Here is a 24,767-nt window from a genome sequence, read left to right as displayed (position 1 = left end):
TATATTCATTTTAGCAATCTCAAATTTTAATCAGCCATTCTTTCCCAGCAGAACTACATATTTACAGTGTCTGGCTAGAAAGATTTTAGTGACCAACTAATTCAGTGTGGTTAATCTTTAAAACAGCTAAAGTTTTTTTTAAAAAAATCAAAATACAGAACATGTGTGGCATAGTGGTTTGAGTATTGGAGACCAGGGTTCGATTCCTTGCTGGGCCATGAAACCCATGAAACCGGGTGACCCTGGGCAAGTTGCATGCTATCAGTCTTCAGAGAAGGCAAATGGCAAACCTCCTCGGAACAAATCTTGCCCAGAGAACCCATTGATAGGTTTGCCATAGGGTTGGTATAAGTCAGAAATGACTTGAAGGCACACAACAACAACCTTTCAGTTAGCTGAGGTTTTTTTTAATTGAACATGCAATATATAAATGTAGACTGATATTAATGCTCACAATCTGGTGTACCAAATTTCTGAGGCCCAAATGCTGGGGGTGACACACTGAGAGGTTAGTGTGCATTTAAGAGAAATCTTCTCTGTAGAAGCATTCTGACTTGGTATTATTTTCTGCACCAAATTAAAATGGATCTACTTGTCCCGGCTTTTTGAGGTGACCTGAAATTTTAAAATTGAATTAGACTTGCAAACTAATTTGCTCTAGATTTTTAAAATTTTAATTATTATATTTTATTAATTTTAATTATTTATTTCTAGATTATTTTATTTCTAGTTTGTATGCACCAGTTTAATTTTTATAGTCATATGCTGTCTTTTATTCATGCTGTCCTAGAATTGCCTTTGACAATGAAGAAACAATACACTAAGAGTGAAAATAAATAAATTAGTCTTTCAAGGCGGTAACACTGCTCATAGAAAATGGTCTTAATTTCTTTAGGATTTTTTGATTTACAACAACATTCAGGACTCTCGGACAGAATCCTGCTCACTGTATATGAGGATAATAAGACAGAACATTCTTACTCCTCTTATATGCATCCTGACTTTGATAATATATACACAGCTGCTGTGCACTGTGGCCAAAGCATTAACTTCCAGTTCTTAACCTTGAAGTAGTCAATGAACCATGTATCACACAGGTTCCTGCACACAGAATAACAGTAGAAACTGGGGAAATAATGGAACATGTAGGTGGACTTGGAAAAGAACAGCTAATGCTTCAAGGTTAGACCAAGCAAGTTTAGTATCTTGGGATACTGCAGCATGTCCAGCAGAGAACTGTTGCTCAAGCATTAGAGAGCAGGAGGGAAGGCTGTAATATAAGTAAATGGAATCATCCAGCATTCTTTTCTCCACAAGTGGAAGGAGCAGAATTTCAGTTCGGTCTGCTTAATAAAGTACTCAGTAAGCACAATCTTGGCTATTCAGCAACTAAAGCTAACAAACAGCTATGAAAAGGGATGGTGAATTTTTATTTATTTATTTATTTATTTTTGCCCTGCCCCCTTACAATTCAACCTGCTCAGTATTTAGGTCTACTGACTTAAGCACTAGCACAAAATAACTCCTCAACTTAGCATGGAAAAAGGTGACAGGTAATGAAAGCCCAGGATTAAGTAAAGGGGGAGGGAGCAAAACAGCTGAGTCAGTATTTCTTTGAAGCTCCTTCTGCTGCCAAAACTCAGAACAGCAACGCTTTGAAGCTATCTCAGCTGTCAGCATCTATCTTGGCTCAAGACTATAGTATGTATTTCTTGCACAGATTTGTAAGAAAGTTGTGCTTGGCTGCCATTTTCTTGTTGCAGCCAACTTAAATCCACTGTGGGATTTTCAACTCTGGTGTACTTTCTTATATTAGAAAATTAGAATATTTGCACCTGACTGTTCTATGACATTAATATCCTGGGAATCCAAGACATATAAGAACGGGATATTTACAGTTGTGTTACCAGAAATAAGGCAAACAGACTAAAAAGAGAGCGCCTACTGAACGGTGCAAAGAAGTAGTTGTGCTCCCAAAAACTATTTATTTTATCCTTTTAAGTATTAAACATGCCTTTATTTTGCACAAGTACTGGTGACAAATGTTAATAAGTTTTTTTTTTATCTCTGGGTGTTGTTGTTTTTTTAAAAAAAGAACATTAATTAAATAAACTTACTTGCATTCAAAATTAAATCTGAGTAGCCTCATGACTCCTCTTTTCATAAAGCACCACATTTCCTTCTGAAACTAACTTGTGAAGTGTTGTAACTCTCTACAGGAAATGTAACTAACTACAGGAAATACCAATCCTGAAAATTACTCAGAATTGTTTTTCAAAGGCTGAGAATCTCAGATGACCAAATCCACTGAATCTCTCCGAGGCATCCCTAACAACTGTTCTGTACATTGCTTCCAACTGTAGCCAGCTATAAACCATCTGCTTCTAAATGCAAAAGAACTGCCAAAAACTGCTTTATGAAAGCTAACAATGACAATTTCTTTGGCATGGCATGCTAGACCCATGGAGGCAATATGGATATACTGTAAGACAGTGCACCAGAATTGAGCACAGAAACCTATATATGAATCAGAATTCTGTAATGCACCACAATCGACAAAGGAAAAGAAAAATGTTTACACTCAGGAAGGTTCTTGTATCCACACTATGCCACAATTGAGCAGTTACTCACAAAAGCACAGATTGCATGTTGTTTAAAATCAAACCTGTACTGTTCAAAATAAGCAGCAGTTTTGGCTGTATTATGTGGAACACACATTCCAAGCCAGTACTTTGGAAGGAAATGATTAAAGCGCAACAACTTACATTACAACTGAACTCAAAAATACTTTTTTAAAAAAAGAGAATGAGGGAAAGAGCAGATTTCAAACAGGGGCATTAGAACAGCAAATCACTATATTTCAATCTTTTTCCTAAGTGGTTAAAGAACTATGCAGTGACTCCAACCCCCTTTTTATATGCACACCTGGGAAGAATTCTGAATCCTGTTACTTTCCTTAGCATTACCCTGATGTGGTTTTGACCAGATGTTTAAATGTTACAACATGTACATTTTCTTCTCTTCTTCCAAGGCAAAAGGAAAATAAGAGGAATATTTGACTTCACTCCACAAGAGACCTATTTAATAGTTTGGCGGTTATGTAAGTAAAGGTAGCTTGGCTAAGTCAATGTTGACGACATACAGAACGACATGATCCTAATGAGTTGGAAAATATTGGCTCTCCTGAGATTTAACCAGATGCTACTGCATTGAGAAAGCTACTGTATTATTGAATTTCATTTTTATGAGGTAAAATTTATTATTCAACCATTAAGGTATCCCACATGAAGTCTTGCATAAAATAGTTTTGCAGTTACTTTCTGGAAAGTAGATTTTATTTTAACTTTAATACATCATTTACATGAGGGATTCAAATGCCTATTTGATCACCTTAAGCAGAGAAATTTAAGGTCTGCAAGCAATTTTCCTAAAAATACCAGGTTAATGGTACTGGACTGTCAACAAAATTATGGACTACCTGAACAGGACAAGGAAAATGCAGTAGCAAGTTCCAGTTCCCAGAGAAAACCAAAGCCACATGCAACTGCATTTATGTTCTGGCATATCAATGTGGCTGCAGCCAAATACTTATGAAAATTCCAAAGCAAAAGGTCACATTTATTGATAGTTAGAATCATAGAATAATAGAGCTGAAAAAGACCATCCATTACCTTTTAGATATACATTTAATATTGTTTCAGCATAAACCTAAAAACTGTGAAGTAGGATTCTGATAAAGTGACTGGAAAACATGACCATCGTACAAGTATCGAAGAGCTAGAATTGGTTGCTACTGTTACTCATTAATAAATAAATTTTGTTACTTTGTGATATGTGATACAAATCCTTTTGCCAAGCTTGTCTCCAAAGTATACACATAATCTTTTTTATTAAATTATTCTGCTACTATAATTATTATGCGCAAGTAAAAAAAAGTAATTGCCTGCTGAAGGCCACTTAATAAGCTCAGGGCTGAACTGAAATTTGAACAAGGCCACTATACTTATACCATGTGTGTGTGTATGTGCACATGCCTTCAAGTTACCTGTCGACTTATGTTGACCCCATGAATGTTGAGTTTTCTTAGGGAAGAAATACATTGCTAAAGAATGATGTACTAATAAACAGTTGTAACACTAACCATACCTTTTTAAACACTTTAATTTCAGAAAATCTACATCCTAATGTCAAAATGCCATTCCCAGGACTTTCATTAGTCTTTCTTTCTAAGTAAGAGTATTAGAGAGAGTAACTTAAAAAAAAATTCTTTGGCCCAAAACGCACATGGAAATAAGGTGGCTTTTGGTCATTTTGGGAGTGTGCCATTTACATGACACACACTCCCAAAGCAGCCAGAAGCTGCTCTGAAGCTGTGCCAAGCCGGGAAAAGCCAGCCCAAAAAGGAGCGAATTTAATCCAGTCCTGTCAGCAACCCATTTGAAACTGCAGCAGTGGCCCACTTTGGAAGCAGGCCATACAGTCACTATGGTTCCAGCGTGATCGAAGCCAGAGTGGCCAGAGGCCGCTCCTTCTGGGCCATATGCTTCAGCCTTTTATCACAAGATCATTTTAAACATTTCTTAGCAAACATCTGCATCAGACAGGTTAATGACAATAATTTCAGGGTCTACTCAAAACTAAATTTTGTTTAGTTGGCAAAAATGTTCCAAGGCAGCAGGATTAACTCCCTAAAATCTCTTTTCCTGTAGTTTGCATCTATTGCTCCATATCCTCTGGAGCAGCAGAAAACAAACTTGCTCCAGCCTCAGTATGTCATCCCTTCAAATGTTTAAAAAGGGTTATCATATCACCTCTTAAGCTTCTCTTCACCAGGCTAAACATACCTAGCTCTCTAAGTCGCTTTTCATAGGGCATGGTTTCCAGAACTTGCACCATTTTGGTTGCCCTTCTCTTGACATGCTTTCACCACATTACATTGTGTTGCATGTAATGCATTATATATTCATTATATTACAGTATATGGCAACTTAGAGAGCCAGTGTGGTATAATGATTTCAATGTTAGTCTATGACTCTGGAGACCAGGGTTCAAATCCCTGTTCAGCCATAGAAATCCCATGGATAACCTTGGGCAAGTCACATTCTCTCGCCTCAGAGGAAGGCAACAGCAACCCATTCCCAAACAAATCTTGCCAAGAAAAGCCCGTGATAGGTTCATCTCTGTGCCAATACAAGTTGGAAATGAACACAACAACAATATGGCAAGTCAAATGTTACACTTCTGTAAGGACTCAGCCTTTACATTATGCATTATTGGTCAGATTTGCTTTGGTCTCAATATTCATAGAAACGCAGACACTCTCCTCTCTTTCTTCACATTTGATTAAGTGTTTTAACTGGAATTAACCTGTTGTTTGTTCCCAGTAACACACACACACACATTTTGATACACATAGTTATCTGCATTTTATCTTATACTTTATATCTCATACTCTATAGGTTATGCTCCATACTTTATATATATATTTCCAGGCCTCAAAGCTGACAACCAAAACTGCCCAGCCTGTAACAAGGGGAGCACTGGGGCTGTAAGAGAGAGGGATTAAAGGAGGAGGAGTGAGTGATCTGAGGCATTGTGCAAGAAGCAAGCAAGGGACTCATTACAAAAGCACAGCGTGAGGTCGGAACAGAGTAGGAGAGACAGATGAGTGAGCATGGTGCATAAGAAACAAATGAGGCATGCACCACAATGATACAAGGTGAGACAAGGGAGAGAAAAGGAAAATGGGAATACAAGCAGTAGTGTGTAAAAAGCAGGTAAGAGGCTCATTAAGATGAAGCAAGATGAAGCAAGGAAGAAGCAGGAGAGACAGGGCAGTGAAAGACACAAGCAGTGGTGCACAAGAAACAAGTGAGGAGTGGACTGTGACAATGCAAGGTGAGGCAAGAGAGGGATGAGCAGAGATGGGAGAGTGAGCAGCAGTATGCAAGAAACAAGCGAGGGAACACCATGACAGTATGAAGCAAGGCAAGGGAAGATGTAGAAGAGATGAGAAGGTGAGCAGTATCTACAAAAGGGATATTAGCAATGCCGTGGACCCATTTGGTTCTACCCATGAAAAACTAAACATTATGAGAATCAGATATGACCATGGCATTGGTATTGTTGCAAATCCCCACCCCACCCCAACAAGATTACCCACTGTCCACTAGGCAAGTCATGGTGTGTCCTGACACATGAGTCATGCCAAACAAGTACCAAGACAACAATGTTTTTGTAGCGGGTCTTGTTAGAAAAGTCTCAGAATGAAGAGTTCCTACAGAGGTGTATTAAGGATATTTCAGTAGATATCCACCTGGCATTTCAGTTGGTCATGGAAAATTAAATTTACAGCGCTTTATAAATAAAGGTTAATAATAATAATAATAATAATAATAATAATAATAATAATAAATGCCTGGAAGCTAGAAGAATGGAGCTATGATCCAACAACGATAAAACAGAGTTAAGCATACACTGCCTGTGATGCTTTTTAAAGATACAGCTTCACCTCATGTTCAGTTTCATAAGAAAATCATCCATGAACTCCATTGTCATTTACTCTCCTATTTGCAACTAAGTAGGTTTGCGCTTAGTCTACAGCAGAGAATAGTGCAGCTCTCCACATACTGTTGGAATGCAAACTCCAGCATTCTGCATCACTGGCTAAGTTAGCTAGCGCTGATGGGACTTGCACTGACAACATTGGAAGGATACATGACTCCCATTCCTGGTGTAGGGGCCAAAAATTACATTAAGCCCACATCAGTATGTTTTACTCCATGTTTGTACATATTAATATCAGGTTATTACATTAGGACACAACTGTAATGGGGGGGGGGGAATCGGTCATAAATACATTTTGAAATTCTTGACAGAAATAATGCCTAATGGTTTGATGTACTCTGGATTATAACCATGAGGACTCAAATAGATGAAATATTTGTTTTCCAATTTAAGCATCCCTAAAAGTTGGATGACAGAATATCAAGTTTTGTTTATAATCCCTTACTAAAACCAAAAAAATATTATGCTAGGGCAAGTCTATCAAACTACAGTATTGGCTAAAACAATATACTGTATAGCATTTACCTGGTAACTGGAAGACCTCATTCACTAAAGCTTCATTCACAACTGGTGAACTAACATTTCCAGTATAAGCCCAACTCTGCCAAATGGTTTGCATTAGAAAAGTTTGGGCCCTTGTTGCTTGAATTGTGAGATTTGGAAGCTCAAATATGCATTCTTTCACTGCAACATTAGACCACTTGGACCTGAGAAATAAGAACAAAACAAAGAATTGTTGAAATAAATGTAGAACACTACTCATGGAAGTGGAAAGACAGAAAAAGCTCAGTTGGTCTAAAGAAAATTACATAAACTGTAGTATCAGTTTTGACATAATTGATTTGTAATTATAAACATAAATTAATGTTGCTGTTCTATTAAAGCTTTAATACTCAGGGTCAATTTATTCCTATTTTTCCACCATTTAAAGGCTTTTAATATGTTCCAAAAATAAATCAAGCCTTATTAATAGAATGCCACCAAATTTGACAGAACACAAGTTTTATCATTTGTACAAACACAGTCTACAGCTGGAGTGGGCAACTATGGAAGGCTGGGGGGCTGTATTGGCACCCCAGGAGACCTTGGAGGGCAGCATGCCCTCACCATACCCGCCTTCACAAAAGATCAAAAAGTCCTTTTGCCTCCAAATGACCTTGAGGGGGCATAGGGGACATTTCCCACAATGTTTTTTCCCCCCCATGTTTGGGGGCCTTGCTGCGGAGGCCTCCCTCCTCGGGGCCAAGCTGGCTGAAGCTCCGTGTGGTAGGCAGTGGTGGGGGCCCTGCCCCGAGGCCCCCCCCCCTGAGCCCAGCGAGGCCTAGCAAGGGAGCTAGGCTCTGAGGAAGGAAGTCGCCAAAGCCAAGAAAGCCCCCTCCAGCATCAGAACCGTGCTGGGCCTCAAGGAAGGGGGCCGCCATGGCAAGGCCTGCTCCAGAGGCAGTGTAGCCGCGTGGGGCCTCAGCTGGCTGGCTCAGCCACAAGAAGATAGAGGGAGGTTGCCACAGCAAGGAGAAAGAAGTTGGCAGCATGAGCTTTCCTAAAGTCTGCTTCCTCAGATGCATTTAGTCTCACAGGTACAACAAGATCTCTATATCTTTGAATTCTACTTCCTGAGATATATTTTATTACGTTTGTTGTTGTGTGCCTTCTGTCTAGGAAGAATGAGACCTTGTATTTCCAGTAACTGTAAGACCAATGTAAAAAATGTATCACTGGGTACAAAACACACTGCAGAAGTAATCCAGTTTGAGACCAATTTAACTGCCATGGTTCTGTGCTAGGGAATCCTAGGAATTGTAGTTTAGAGCTCTCTGGCAGAGAAGGCTAAATATCCCACAAAACTTCATTTCTCAGAATTCCGTTGCATTGAGCCAGGGCAGTGAAAGCGATCTCAAACTGGATTATTTCAGCAGTGTGTTTGGGGGAAAAAGACTAGTACACAAATATAATAAAAAGTTATTAAATAAAAACATCTCTAACTGTCTCTCTCTTTCCATTACAGGATTCTGACAAGGATACAAAAGTATGTAGTTTGTAATATGAGTAGCAATAATAACTATCTCTAATACCAAATCTGTGAATAACTTCATTTTAAAACAAGTCTCTGGTGTGATGTGAAATACTGCTACTGTACTGAACTACAGTGACTTTTAAACTTACAGCTTCCACATAAAAAGTTCCCTGATGACTAGTAACACTATATTAAATAAGACCCTTTTTTAACAATATGCAAATTTTAAAACTTACTGTAGTTTTTAATACTTCCTCTGGGACAAAGATACTGATTTTAAGTGAATGGGGAGAATTTAAAGAAAATATTACGTACTGTATTCAAAAGCAGGATGGGCATGCACGCATGCACACACATACACACACACCAGTACATTCTACTGTACCAAATGGTCAACAAATGTTTGTTAAAGGAAATTTTGACTGGGAGTAATTGAAGATGAAAAATAATTTTGGAATTATGTTTTCACTATAAACATGTTGAAATATAAATGATACCGTTGGAAGACTCAATATCCAGGGTAAGATATATCATGCAATATGACATGTAGAATGTAAAGCAGATCTTCCACATCTTCATCTCTTACAGTTTTGTTATTCATTTATGCTAACATTAAATAATTAAAATCTTTAAAATGTTTAAGCTCCCTCTCTTTGTCCTTTAAAAATATGCATTTTACATATGACCATTTAGAAGAACAGATTAAAAAACTATCACTCCATTATTATTCTCTTGGGAGAGATAAACCTTATATAGCTAAAGGCTTCTACCACTCATTAAAGCCAAAGCTGGAACAATTCCAGTACAGATGTAAAGAAGGGACAAGCAATGTTCATTATGCAATGGTATGCAGTTTGTTTATTTTTTTAAAAAAAGAAAAAAAATCTGTACTCATTTGAATTCTTTATTTTCAAGTAATTTCACTTAAAGACTTAAGAAAAATCTGATGTACTATTTAAGCTAATTACAATTACTGTTCTTCAATAAAAACATGATTTGGCCCTCCAAGCAGCTGGATTCAAGAAACCAATTCACACAAACTCACAGACCTGCTATGAAATATTACCAATGTGTATCTTTAGAAAAAACAACTCATTCCTTTAAAATCAACACCTCCTAGTGACTGAAAGAACACTGCAATGAACAGCTGGCTCTACAGGTTTATACAGAGTCCCAAAATGTAAGACCGGAACTTGCCAAGTATTTCCAAAAATTATTTTTTTTATTACTCATATCCTGTACAGTAAAATAAGATTAGTTCATTTTTTCCAACACAAGACCTGCTACTAGAACCTGGTAACTACTTTTAGGAGGGAGGGAAATAAGAAAAAGCCTGGATACATTTAGCTGGCATCTACACAAAGTTCTTCTAAGTGAATTTCATCATATTTAAGCTATTGTAAGGAAAAGAAGACAAACTTGCTGTATTTGAACAGTATTATTTATCACTTAATTACACCTCAAATTAATTTACACCAACCACATTCCAATCACAAACCACTGCATCAATTTCCCTTCTACTGTTCTTTTCTACCTCTAAAGCAGCATTAATTTAGTTCCTAGATCTCTCTCCTTAATCTGTAGAATAAAAAGGCGGGGAAGAGGGAAAAATGACCTTCCAGATGGTATGTCTTGTCTGTGTAGCCACATGTTTTAAACTTATTTTATGCACAATGTTTAATATCACATTATTCTGTTCATTACTACTTTGTTGTATAGGAGCCTTCAGGCAATAGCACAGAATGTGGCATAAGACATTCTCTCTGCAAATCAATCAGCCCATTTTATCTCTCAAAACCTGTCAAAACTACACATATTCATCTGAAAATTATAAAATCCCCAAGAAGAATGAAATGATCTACAATCATTTTTGCATGCAAAAACACCAACAAAATTCACAACAAAGAAACAAAGTCAACAGCCTACAAAAGGACGTCAGACTCTTTCAAGGGAACAAAGGGGGAAAGATACAGGAGTACTTCATTTTAGAAATGTAGGTCAAAGTTGTAATTAGAGCACAAAACTGATAGAGGACTAGACCATGGCCCTGGAACCTCTCATCAAAACTCCCAAACTGGAAAAGGCCACTAATTAAGCTTTACAACTGAGCATCATAAACAATATAAAAATTCAAGTATTACAATGAAAAATATGGATCTTCAAAACAAATTCTAAAATGTAGAAAAATGAAGTCAACAGTATAACCTTAGATCAGTGGTTCCCAACCTGTGGGTCGGGACCCCTTTGGGGGTCGCACAACCCTTTCACAAGGGTTGCCCAAGACTATTGGAAAACACGTATTTGCATGTAGCAATGAAAATAATTTTATGGTTGGGGGTCACCACAACATGAGGAACTGTATTAAAGGGTTGCAGCATTAGGAAGGTTGAAAACCTCTGCCTTAGACTGAGGGGGATTCCAGAAAATGATACAGAGCAACACAGCAAAGATTATCCTCTCTATTCAAACAAACTAAACCATAACATCCATATAACCCCACACATTTTTGAATGAATTCACAGGGTGACAGGTCCTACATTTCAGAAGACTAACACCTAAGAGATATCTTTGTGAACAATCCAGGTGATGAAAACCTTGCATAGCCATCTTATACTGGAGATTAAATGAGCAAAGGTGTTGGTCTTTTAAGATGTCACCCAACGTACACTTACCCTATGAAAGGAATTTAGAGCAATTACCTCCATAATGTGAAGAAAGGCATCAAATACCCCAAAGATAGCCATTTAAACTACTGTTCCAACAGTAAACAGTGATTGCCATTACTTTCATGCCTTAGTTCCCACTTTGGGAGAAAGGCAGGATGTAAGTGCAATAATTTAATAAATGCATACATACTGTAACACAACTAACAGAAATTTGTGAATCAGTCAATATTCCAGTCCCTAGAAAATGTGACGACATAGATATGGGAGAGGAGAAGAGAATATCTGGATGGAAAAAAGAAACAATGGATCTGTTTCCAGGAATTTTGATCCTTTTACAACACAAGAATCATACATAATAGATACTGGAAGTGATGTATCACTCTCAGTAATGTTCCACCATTTTTGTTCTCATTTCCATAACAGTAATCCCTTAACCTGGAGTTCTGAGAAACCAGGGTTCGAATCTCTACTCAGCCATGGAAAACCATTGGGGTGACCTTAGGTAAGTCACACTCTCCTAACCTCATAGGAAAGCATAGACAAATGCCTCTAAACAAATCTTGCCAAGAAAACCACATGATAAATCATTTTTGCATGCAAAAATGACCCCTCATGAGTCATCATAAATTGGAAACAACCATAGGACACACAACAACAACTAAGCCATACAAAACCAGTGTTGACTTTATGGGGATGGGGGGGGGGGGGTGTCTATAAATACGATAAATTAAATAACTGGCATCTTTGCTATTACAGGGAAAAAAATTGAATAATGTGGGTTGAAAATTCTCACTTTAAGTTTTGAATGTGTTTCAATATAATACTTAAACCAAATGTGCTAATCAGATAACATTATGTAGAGCATTGGGAAATTTGCCATTCTACTTTTTCCAAAAACCCACATCACACGTTTTGATACATGTAGATAACCAGAATCATTTTTACAAAGAATAAAACATGATTACAATTGTGGGCGTGGCTGCCACGCCCCTGGTCGCCGCCCCTGGGATTGGCTCCATGTATGCAAAAAAAAGTCGCTACAAACAAACACTGAGGCTGATATAACTTTGCCAACCAAACTCAAAGCCCGTTTATTCCTGGTTCCAAGTCACACAGTTGCATATGCCCACTTCCCAGTTACTTCACTGGAGTTGACAACTTAAGTTTAGGCCCGAAGTTCCTGTGCCACTGACCTAGTTGCTTCACTGGACCAGCAAGGAATTCTTCCTCTCTCCTGGGGCTTGCAGCCAACCAATGGGGCCCTTCTTCACAGGATGCGTGAGCGGGGAGGACGATAATCCCACACTGGACTTCCCTGTCCTTCCCTCGTCGCGGGTCTCGGGGCCGCTGCTACTGCCTGGCGCCCCTCCCTTAACACCCACCACGACTCCTCTCCTTCTCCCAGCCCTTCTCTTCTCCAACCTACTTCAGGGTTCCACGGCTGTCCTCCACCTCCAATCTCCTCCCGGGGACAGGCGGGGTGAGTAGTCAAGACTGGGCCTACACGCACTCTACCTCCCAGGGAGTAAGCCCGTCGACCTCGGCGTCCTCCTCCTGTCTCCGAGCGCACCTCCTCTTTCCCTTGCCCCGTCTCCTCACCACGTCCCCGTCTTCCGGTCACTCTCCTCCCCCCAAGCGCCTCTCCCTTGCTCCTTTTCAGACTCTCTGGGGCTTCACCCCTCTCCGCAGGTGTAACCCCTAATTGCTTCCCCCTCTCCAGCTGGGTCCTTTCTCCACCCCTCACCGCTTCTGGGTCCTCAAGCCCCCCACTCGCCCGCTCAACCCGACCACTACTCTCCTTCTCTTTACAACAATGCATAATAAAGTCAGAAAACATATACATAGGTGAAAAATTATTGTAACTCTATCTCTTTACAAGACCAAGAAAATATGTTCAAGTCTACATGGAAAAACAAAAACCTGGAATCTGAGCATAGGGAAATAATGTCTCTTTTTTGGGCATCAGTCCAGTAACAGTCAGCAGAGGATGACTATTCACTGAGCTAAAATTTGTGAATGACTGGAAGGAACAACAAGGACATGTCCCTTCCATTCAACATTCCAGACCTTAAGCAAAATATCTGAAGATCAGTTAAATTAAAATTGAACGTTCTTCTGGACTTCAGAGGTTCCCAGGATTTGTATGAAATGTTTTCAGGATTTGTATAAAATATTTAAATGTTAATGCCTCCAGAATTTACTTGTATTTATACATGGTACCAAAGGAATCCAATTGTACTAAGTATCTCTTAAGCAATAATTAATAGAATTTGACTCATTGTTCCCCTTAAATCAGCAACTTATATATGGAACTGTTTGTGGGAAATGACTTAACTACTTACACGAACATTAGGAATAATCACTCAGTCTTGATAGTGACATAGGTATGCAGAAGCATTTTCAAGAATAAGCAGGCAATGTTCATGCTCTGAAGTACCTAATTGAGATATCCTCAGAATCTGGGACATCTACTTATAGAAAGAGCAGTTTGTCTATGTTAAATTTCACTGAAGTTTTAATCAAGGTCAATTTTAGCAATACTGGTGTGTCTTATAATATATACCTATCCCAGATTTACACTTTTCACCTGTTGTACAGCGAGCCAACTACATAAAAATGAAAAAAAAAATACAGCCCAAGGCATTCAAGGAGAGCTCACATTCCAAATGAACAAGTTACAATGAGCATCAACACCCTGGGAACACAGTGCAATATACAGTAACTGGAGCTGCACAGGATTTGGTATGAAGCAATGTGATGGGGATCAAATCTAATTCTCAAATGATGCAACTGTCAAGAACCTACACTGTATCTCAAGATAAGTGCGGTCAATGAGACTTCATTGCCTCACTGAAAATCATACTCTTACTCAATAACAGTTGCGAGAAACATAGAGCTTTTCCGTAAATATTCTGACTCCATCAAGGATAACTGGGTTTTTGTTGTAATCTGTCCAGGATTATTGGGGAAATACAGTTTCCACTACGCACATTAAAAGTAGGATGAGGCTGGGAGGTCTCTGAAACTTATTTATGACCTCCACGAAAATGTCCTCTTCATGCTGCTCCAATTCGGCACTTAATAGTGTGAAGAGAGGCAAGGAGTGAAAAGCCATTATGGACTAGTTTATAAACTAATCCCACAGTACCTTAGGATATTTTATTAGGATATTTTATGCATGTAATTCAACTGGCAAGCAATCAAATTTACAAACAGTTTAATGCCTGCTTGTTTCATTTGTACTTAACTCCTCAACAACTTGGTTTCCCTATTTGTTTCTTATGTTTTGCCTTTTCAAAATCAGAAATTCAAGCCTTCAAAAACTATTTTTGAAAGCAGAACTTTCAATAGTATTAAACGTGGTGATCAATAAGATACTATTTTCTTTGTAACAATATTATAAACATTAAGGTTATTTGCTGTTCTGAAATATTCAAAATATCATGATACTTTGAACAAAATTGAAAGAAGCACATCAAAGTACTATTTTCTGCAGCTGATTTCAAATATTTTGTTAACACTGTCCAACTTTAATTATGCTATTTCATCTATGTCAATGAAGAATGTTACCCAAGTTTGTCAAATTGAGTTTGAAAAGTGCAAATATTACTGTAATACCACATATTGGATGTATATTGTTTGGAATTATTTTTAAAGAAGAAAACTGAAAGCTATTTTATAGATTTATGTCAGAAATAAAGTTGAGATTTTCACTGCTAATTCAAAACACACTACCTAGGGGATTCCATAACAGTTCATAAAATGTCTTTGTTTTTAAAAACTATGGCCTGTTGTGTATATAGAGCATATGTATCATCAGATGTGTATACTTCAAGCAACTCTGGAATGTGAAATCTCAAAATCCAAATAAAGCAGGTGGTATAATTTTGAAAAAAAGTTTAATGACATTACCAGGTTATTTTCCCAGACTAGTTCCCACTCACTGCATGGCTTCAATGATGCTTTCAATCCACATGCTGATTTCGATTTAGTTCAAGTGCTATTTGATGTATTTCATCTGGAGTTTTATTCACTTCATACTACACTTCATTTAACAATGTGGCTGCAGTATTCATTTATTTCTACTTCATTATCCTCAAATTATTATTTTTAGGTTATATCGTTAGCCTAAATTAATTTTAACAGACACATACACACACATAAATACATACATGTGCCTCTAAAGAAAACAAAGTTAAACTAAGTTATTTAATTCAGCCCATTATTGCACTGGCCTGCAAAGGAATGAGTGATTATAAATGAAACAATATTTTCCTTCCAAACAAAAGTATCTGTTAGCTTAGGTATGCTTCACCTTGTTGTGCCATACACTCTAGTTTCAAAATACAACATACATATTTTGAGCAACCATTCAATAAGACCAAAGTGAGTAGAAATGAGTACAAACATATTTTTGAATGCATCCTTCCAAATTATTTAAGATTCGCATGGACATTCAATTTATTTACACACCATTCTGAAATTTATTTATTTACTAAAACAAAATTCCATCATAAGAAAAATACATAGGGATATTGATGTATCCCTATGTATCACATTTTCCACTAACCAAGTTATTGCTTCTGAGATTAAGATGTAAGGATAGCACCTTGAATTACTCAGAAAGTAGTTTTCCTTTTCATTCACACATACACACAAACACACATCATTATCCTAAGCTTAAAATCTAGATAGATGCACTGAAATACTAGCAGAAGTGGAATGGAATTAATGTAATTAATAAACTCTAGAACATGGCCACATAATCCGAAAAACCCACAAAAAACTATGGATGCCTGCCATGAAAGCCTTCGACCTCACATAATTAAGTACCAATGAACAGATGACTAAGAAAAATTAAATTACACCTGGTGGTGTATTAATTAGAATATGTGCTGTTTAATGTCCAAAAGTAAATAAAGCAGATCTTTTCAACTTGCTGGAACACTATATAGAAATATACTGCTAAAAATATTCTGTTGTACTTGAATCTGTGTGAATAAAGATAATAATAATAATAAATAATAATAAAACTTTTATTTGTATACCGCTTTTCCTCCTGATCAAAGCAGTTCACACTGTGCAAACTATGTGACACATGTCACAATACAAAGCAATACAATATAACAACAATTACATCAACAGTTACATCAACAATTTCACACAATTCAATATAAGTCTAAAACCATCTACAGAACAATTAAAAACTATCAGTTGTGGTTGGACATCTTGATCTTAATTAGGGTTACTATCTTTAAAGAGAATCAGGAGGGTATGCTATCTGGAAAAGATAAGTTTTCAATGCCTTCTTAAAGGCTTCCAATGTGGAACAGAGTCGGATCTTTTCTGGAAGTGCATTCCAATGGGCAGGGGCTGTTGCCGTACAGGCTCTCTGATGAGTTGCTGCTAATTTTACCCTGGGGTATTCAAGTAGGTATTTCCCCATTGTTCTGAGGGTGCGGGTGGATTATGTAGGGAGAGGCACTCCTTCAAGTAACTCAGGCCCAAGCCATGTAGGGCTTTATGGGTAATGACCAACACTTTGTATTGTGCCAGGAAGCTGATAAGCAGCCAGAGAAGAGATTTTAATATAGGTGTTATATGGTCCAATTTTGAAGTACCCGTGACCAATCTGGCTGCAGCGTTCTGGACTAGCTGAAGCTTCTGAACCTGGTACAAAGGTAACCCTATGTAGAGCACATTACAGAAATCCAAGCGAGAGGTTACCAGTGCATGTACTACAGTTTCAAGGTCCTTTCGGTCCAGACAGGGACACAGTTGCCGTATCAGTCGAAGCTGGTACCAAGCACTCCTGGCTTTCACATCTACTTGAGATGATAACTGTAGAGATGAGTGCAGGAGTACTCCCAAACTGCGAACTTTATCCTTTAGGGGAAGCATAATTCCGTCAAGGATAGGGTGGCAAATTTCCTTATCTGGACTTGGGGTGCCTATCACGAGTACCTCTGTTTTCTCTGGATTCAGTTTGAGTTTGTTTTCCCTCATCCAGCCCATTACTGACTCCAGACAGGAATCCAGAGGGAAGGTGCCATCCTTAGTTACTGTATCAGTCGGAGACACGGAGAGATAGATCTGGGTGTCATCACCGTACTGATAACACCGTGCTCCATGCTTCCGCATGATCTCTCCCAGCGGCTTCATGTAAATGTTAAATAGCATGGGGGGATAGAATGGCGCCCTGAGGGACGCCAGATGTCAGCTCTCTTTTACGAGAGCAAGTATCCCCCAGCCTCACCGACTGAAACCTTCTGAAGAGGTAGGATTGGAACCACTGGAGCGCAGTGCCCCCGATATCCAACTCTTCCAGGCGTTCCAGAAGGATACCATGGTCGATGGTATCGAAGGCCGCTGAGATGTCCAAGAGCACTAACAGGGTCACATTCCCCCTGTCAATGCCCAGACGGAGATCATCAACTAAGGTGACTATGGAAGTCTTGACTCCGTGTCCCGCTCTGAAGCCAGTTTGAAATGGGTCCAGATAATTGGCTTCATCCAAGACTGCTTGGAGTTGAGAGGCGACTGCCCTCTCAATCACCTTGCCCAAGAATGGTAATAGGGAGACCGGTCTATAGTTACTCATTAACAGGGGATCAAGGGAGGGTTTCTTCAAAAGAGGTTTTACTATTGCCTGTTTTAAAGGCAGTGGAAATATCCCTTCCCGAAGAGATGGATTTATTATAAGATGTAATGCAGTTTTTATAGCATCTCCTCCCTGAACGGTCAACCAAGAAGGGCAAGGGTTGAGAGGACAAGTCATGCTTTTCACCTTACCAAGGAGCTTGTCCACGTCCTCGGTACTAACAAACTCAAAACGATCCAGAATAACCTTGTTTCCAGAGTCACTGGACGCCTCTGCTATAGGTTCTGTCAAAAGACTGGCGTCAAGATCAGCCCTTATCTGAGATATTTTATCGGCAAAAAAGTCATTAAAGGCATCACAACAGGCTATAGTTGTCTCTAATAAGGGGTTCAGGGTGGCCGGGGGTTGTGTTAATTCCCTAACCACCCTGAACAGCTCTGCTGGACAAGACTCTGCCGATGCAATCTGTGCAGCACAGAACAAATTCTTTGCTGCATCGATTGCCACTCTGTAGGAACGTAACATGCTCTCATGGAGTGTCTTGTCAGATAAGTTCTGATGTTTCCGCCAGTAGCGCTCTAGTTGTTGCACAGCCCGCTTCATCTGACGAAGATCTTTAGTGTACCAGGGTCTTTTATTTGGAGCCGGCAAGGACGCTTGGGAGCGATACTGTCTATTACCCCAGGGAGATTCAAATTCCAGTTGTCAACCAGGGTTTCAGCAGAATCGCCATCGTTCCCAAACATAGCACCCTCTAATGCTTCTTGGAACCTTTTGGGTTCCATCAGCTTTTGAGGGCGGACCATTTTAATAGGCCCTCCACCCCTGAGGGGTTTTTGGATCATGGCTTTTAGTCCTACCTTGACCAGAGAATGATCCATCCATGACAGGGGAGAAATATCATTTATATCCACCCATGGATATTCTTGGTCCGTACAGAAGACTACATCGAATGTGTTGCCAGCACAATGTGTAGGATCCGAGACCAATTGGGACAGGCCCATGGCTGTCATGGAGTCCTTGAACAACCGAGCCACACCTGTTGGAGCTGATGTGCTGGCCTCGAAGGGGATGTTGAGGTCCCCCAAGACTATAAGCCTAGGGGATTCCAACACCAGCTCCGAGACCAGCTGTGTCAGCTCAGCCAGGGAGTCTGTTAGGCTACGGGGTGGGCGGTAGACCAACAGAATCTCCAGACTGTCCTTGGCCTTCAGAGTCAGGTAAACAGACTCTATGTGTCTCAGTTTCGGAACTGGATTCCTGGTCAAGGTAATATAGCTTTTATGGACCATAGCCACACCTCCCCCTTGCCCCCTCGCCCACTTTCCCTAACTTGCTCCTTTACCGCATACCCAGATCAACAAAGAATACATAAAATAGAACTAGAAAATTCCAAGAGCCATGCAAAACAGCAAGAAAATGAGGTAGACCAAAGACTACACTGGATTTATGAAAAAGATGCTGAAGTTCTGCTGGTACTAAATTAAAAGAGCATTTACAAATGTTCTGAATAAAGAACACACATCTCTAGATTATTTATCATGCTGCTGCAGTTGATATCAGACCGCAGTTAGGGATATTGACTCAAGTAAGAAAAGAGATTTTCAACACATGAATCACTATCAGTCCATAAACTGTGGTATTCATTTTAAAAAGGACAGAAACAAGCAATAACAATGCGTTATCAGCAAACAATATTTAGTTTAAAATTCTAAATGAAAAAGGACTTGTCTCCTAGCAAAGAGAACCTTAATAATATGACCAGAGACTGGAAAGTTTACAGCATGATAAAGCAGAATAACAATACACAGTGGGTCCTTAGTATTTGCTGGGGTTTGGTTCCAGGTTCCATTATTCCATAGATACCAAAATCCATGCATATTCATTATATACGACAGCATAGTAAAATGTTGTCCCTTATGGCAAAATCATGGCTTCCTTTTGGTTTTTTTAGTTTTTAAAAATATTTTCAAGCCATGACTGGTTGAATCCAAGGATGCAGAATCAATGGGTATGGAGGGTTGTCTATATACAGTCCACCCTCTGTATAGGCAGACTTGCCATCCACAGACTTAAGCATACACGGATGGCAAGCCCGTGGGGGGGGGGGGCCGTTGGCAGAGGAGGAGGAAGAGGAGGGAGAAGGAGGAGGAGGAAAGAAAAGGAGGACTAGCGGCTGCAGGACAACAGAGGGGGGGAAGAGGAGGAGGAGAAAGTGAAGGATATGGGGAAGAGGAGGAGGAAGAGCCGCTGCAGCAGCAATAGGAGAAGGAGGAGGAGGAGAGGAAGAAGAGAAGAGCGAAGAAGAAGCAGGAGGAGGAGGTGGGAAAGAGGAAGAGGAGGAGAAAGACCCTAGAGGGGGGTGTTGGTAGAGGAGGAGGAGGAGGAGAACGGGAAAGCAGAGGAAGAGGAGGAGGAAGGAAAAGCAGGAAAGCGGCAGCAGCATGATGGAGAGGGGAGGAGGAAGGTGGAGAAGGCAAGGGAAGAGGAGGAAGAGCTGTAGCAGCGGCAACAGGGAAGAAGTGGAGGAGGAGGAGAAGAGGAAGAGAAAGAGCAAAGATGAGAAAGGGCTGAGACAGACTGCAGAAATAATCCATCTTGAAACCATTTTAACTGCCCTGGCTCTGTGTTTGGGAATCCTGGGAATTGTAGTTTATTGTGGAACTAGAGCTCTCTGACAGAGAAGAGTCTATGTCTTACAAACTACAATTCCCAGCATTCACTAGCATTGAGCCTGGGCAGTTAAAGCACTCTCATGCTGGATGATTTCTGCAGTCTGTTTCGGCCCTAAGAGGAAGGAAGAAGAGGCGGCAGGAAAGTGGAGGAGAAGGAGGAGGAGAAAGAGCAGCGGCAACAGTGACGGGGAAGAAGAGGAGGAGGAACAGAAGAGAGGAATGAAGAGGTAACAGAAGAGAACAGCGAGGCCAGCATCGGGGAGGGGGGAAGTGCCATTGTCCTCAATGGTGGTGCGGCCATGTGACCGCGCCACCATTGAGGTCTATAGGACTTGAGCATATGCTGATTTTGCTATCCTCCGGGGGGGGGGTCCTGGAATGGATCCCCCGTGTATAAAGAGGGCCCACTGTACTGCTGAATTCTAGAGTACTTTGTGTTTAGATATGTAAGGGCATATATGCACACACTTGCCTCCTGCCACATACACACAGTTGTATACATTTAGCATAATAATTTAGCATAATAAAATGTACAATTCATTGATAATGTTTATTATATACTCATAGTTACTGTATTTTGCAGTATTAAAAACTTCACACTCACCAGCATTTAGGAAGTTTAAGCATTTTGCCATAAAAAGCAGTACTCAGTGGGGGAACAACTGGAGCTGGTGAACTGTAAGATCCATTAACATCCAGTGAGGACAGCCCTGCCTGAAAACCAAATATCTGAAACAAACCCAAAATATCAAGTTGTAGTGGAACACAAAATACAAGAACTGAAATTGTATATCATTTTAATTTTTAAAAACATATTACTTTACCTAGATTTAGAAAAACTAAGTTAGGAAGTAATATAAGGTACAAATTTTCTAACATACAGCATATTTATTGCTCAAAACAGAGCATATATTTAAACCAGTGACACAAAACATCAAATAAATCCAAATTTAATAAAGTTATATGACTCTGTGATATCCAAGTTATTGGCGTAACCGTAGCATTGGAAAGTAATGGCTATTTATGGATCAATAAATAGGTGGCTTTTTAAAAATAATTAAATAAATTACCTTAAGATAGCAATGTGCATAACAATAGTGCAGTAAGTTATCAGATGGTTGGTTAAGGCTACTAACAGTTTGCACAAGCTGTTCAGCGTACATTGGCACAGAGTGTTCTAGGACGACTTTGTCCACAAGCATTTGGATGCAAGGCAGAGGTCGTAAAGGCTGAAGATTTGCAGTATTTAAGAAGCTGCTTGAACTCTTGAGGAAATACAATGGGAAAAATATGCAAGACAATTTGATTATAGTACACGTTACATTTAAGTCAAACATTTCCAAGTTTGCATTTTTAAAAATGATGCCTGTATGTTATACATACAAATATATATGTGCTATGTTAACCTATAACACATCAACCCAAATAGGTGTCTAGGTTTAAATTCCAAATATATAATTAATCACAAACAAAATTAAAATACCTTTTGACCCATGATTATAGGCAACAAATGGCCCAGCAAGTTGAATTCAGCCATAGGAATAGTAACAGTGCATTTCAGGATTGTGAAGTTCGTGATTCGAGTTGGAATATACTCTTCCAAAGCTGCTACTTCATCTGAATTTAGCACAGTTTTAGCTCCATCTACAAAATCTGTAATAGTGTTACTCAAAGTTAGCATTATGACAAAAATAAATGTCTATTGTGTTCTAAATCCACTATTTTATATGACTCGTTCTATTTTCCTGTAAATTTATAATCCCTGAAACATTTACACTCTATGGAGAGAAAAATCTTCCTTAACTTTATATATTTGCTACAGTTTATTTCACCTTAGCGTCAATCCTAATTTTAATTTTATCTCTTTCATCTTGTAACTAAGACAAAGTATGTCTAAATGAAAAACAAGCAAACATTGTCCCTGCTTCTACTGAACCATATTCTTATACACTTACACAGATGTAGTTAGCCAGATCCCTGCAACTGTACAATGGATGCCATGGCCTTGAGCTCACCCATTGTTCAATGGTCAATTAGCTCCTCACCCACTAACATAATAAAAGAGAGGCCTATGTGTGCAAATGCCCAACAACGGACTGCATTTGGGATCACACTTCTGAAACCTCTGAGAAAGTACAACAGCTTGGACAATGATTTTTACACTGGCATAGTGTCTCAACATGATTTTAGCCTTTTGTTCCTCTTCCTTGATTGTCTTCCTAGTATTTATTTTTAGACTGTAAGCTCTTGATCTCCCAGTCTTTTAAAGCAATATGAGATTATTTATATGGTGCAAATAATGGAAGTATCCCTTTCAAGTATGGATCTGGAAATACTTCTAGGATCTTAAAGACATGACTGCTGTGATACCATATCCTTCCTTCACTTCTTTGAAGTTACCACAATAAGTTCCTTAAATAGACACTATTCTGGGAGCTTATCGCTCTCACTTTGGTCCCCGATCTGGGCATGGGCAGGGGACGCACGTTGCCAAGGGAGAACGGATTTTATCACACACCGCACTGTCCTCAGGCCGGCCCCATGCCATCACCCGGCCAGGCCCAATCATGGTGCAGGTGAGTGGGTTTTGTAAGACGGAAGCTTTCAGGTAGAGCAAAATCACACGCCTGAGCCCTGATTGGGGATGGCCTGGTGCCGGGCGAAGGCATGGGGCCAGCGTGAGGACAGTGCGGTGTGCAATAAAATCCGTTCTCCCTCAGCAATGCACATTCCCTGTCCATGCCCAGATCGGGGACCAAGGCGAGTGTGATAAGCTTCCTTGTCGGGCAGTAGCGCTGCAGCACTTCTGAACTATTGCATCTGGGTTCTTACAAGCAACACAAAAAGGACCCAATTCAATTCAAACTTTCATACAACTTTTACATATCCTTTTTATCTGCTGTCAACATTTTCCACTGTAACCAATTTACATTATACATTTTTAAAAATGTAAGAAGAAGTAAAAGATTACATACCTAGTTTAGACTTGCTATATGGCTCATATTCATGTTCTAAAGCACAAACAACCATTTTCATGATTCTGTGCACTGCACTGCTATCAAGGCGAAGACTAAGAGGGCCTACAATAAGGCTTTTTGAAGACATCTCCTGAATATTGCCAAAGTCTTCAGTCTTTACTGAAGTCACATCTGGTTGATTTCCTGACACTGAAATACAACGAAGGTTTTTCCACATAGTTAATATGTTCCAGGATAATGCTAGAGGAAAATACTGTTTTGTTTATATAATCACAAATTAGCTAGAAATATTATATTTACAGACTAATTATAAAGAATAGAATGCTATATGAGTATTAAAGAATTTAACTATGGCCCAGTACAAATGGGCAAAAAGCACCAATCTGGGGCCGAAATTAGGGCTTGAGAGAGCAGAGCGTCCGCCTGCTCCGGGGAGCCATTTATGCACACACATGTTCTTTAGAGATCAAAGCACAGATGTCATAGGAAAGGTCCAATTAGATCTCATGAACTACTACTTCTCTTTTATTGAAGTGACTGCATCAGGAGGTACATCAGTGGCATGGCATGGCATGACAGCTAAATCTTTTGATCAGTTTCAATTGTCCCTCCAAATTTGCCATAAATTCCATCAGGAAAATATGTTCTATATTCCATCTCTTCTTCAAGTTAAGAGCAGCTTGAAATTACAATTTAAATTATGGAACGTGTACTTCTGAGACTGCTGAACTATGATATCATGGGAGGACATGACTTACTAGAAAAGGCAATAATGCTTGATAAGTTACAAGGCAGTAGGAAAAGAGGAAGACTATATTCCAGAAGGATAGACTCAGTCAATCAAACTACAGTCCTGAGCAGGGCTGTTGATGCCAAGGTGATTTGGAAGTCTCTCATTCATGGGGTTGCCATACGTTGAAGCTGGCATAATGGCAGTTAGCAATAAACCTTTGGCCTATACAAATTGGCAACCCACCTCTACCCCCAATGTACATTTTAGCAAAAGGAAAATGTGTTAGAAGATATGGAGATGGCAATTCATGTTGAAAAAGCTCCATCAGCAAATCTGCAAGTTGGGAATTCCCCAAACCAAACCGTTTTCCCACCTACATGGCCAGACTCCCTACCAGCCATGACTCAGCACTAGATGGTTTCTCATTCCTGAAACTGAGAGAATGCAGAGGCTACATGGAAAGGGAAACAGCAATCTCCTGAATCCAATGAAAAAGGCTCTTCTCTCAGCCAATATATACTTTCGGATCTTTG

General features: G+C 39.4%; 1 protein-coding gene across 10 annotated transcripts in view; it reads right to left on the bottom strand.

The window, feature by feature from the left end:
- VPS13B (vacuolar protein sorting 13 homolog B) overlaps nucleotides 1-24,767 on the bottom strand; it is a 485,868-nt gene that overhangs the window by 378,290 nt on the left and 82,811 nt on the right. For all 10 annotated transcript variants that reach the window (XR_006103742.1, XR_006103744.1, XR_006103743.1 and 7 more), the window contains exons 13-17: nucleotides 23,499-23,690; nucleotides 22,007-22,176; nucleotides 21,594-21,788; nucleotides 21,128-21,252; nucleotides 7,093-7,274 (exon numbers count right to left, since the gene is read on the bottom strand). Coding sequence is in view for 7 of the 10 variants with exons in the window: in XM_042465703.1 (XP_042321637.1) it covers nucleotides 7,093-7,274; nucleotides 21,128-21,252; nucleotides 21,594-21,788; nucleotides 22,007-22,176; nucleotides 23,499-23,690 (864 nt within the window). In the remaining 3 variants the exon portion in view is untranslated. The remainder of the gene's footprint in view (nucleotides 1-7,092; nucleotides 7,275-21,127; nucleotides 21,253-21,593; nucleotides 21,789-22,006; nucleotides 22,177-23,498; nucleotides 23,691-24,767) is intronic.

This window comes from Sceloporus undulatus, chromosome 4, assembly GCF_019175285.1.
Source record: "Sceloporus undulatus isolate JIND9_A2432 ecotype Alabama chromosome 4, SceUnd_v1.1, whole genome shotgun sequence".
NCBI lineage: Eukaryota > Metazoa > Chordata > Lepidosauria > Squamata > Phrynosomatidae > Sceloporus > Sceloporus undulatus.
This window is presented reverse-complemented; position numbering and strand designations above follow the sequence as displayed.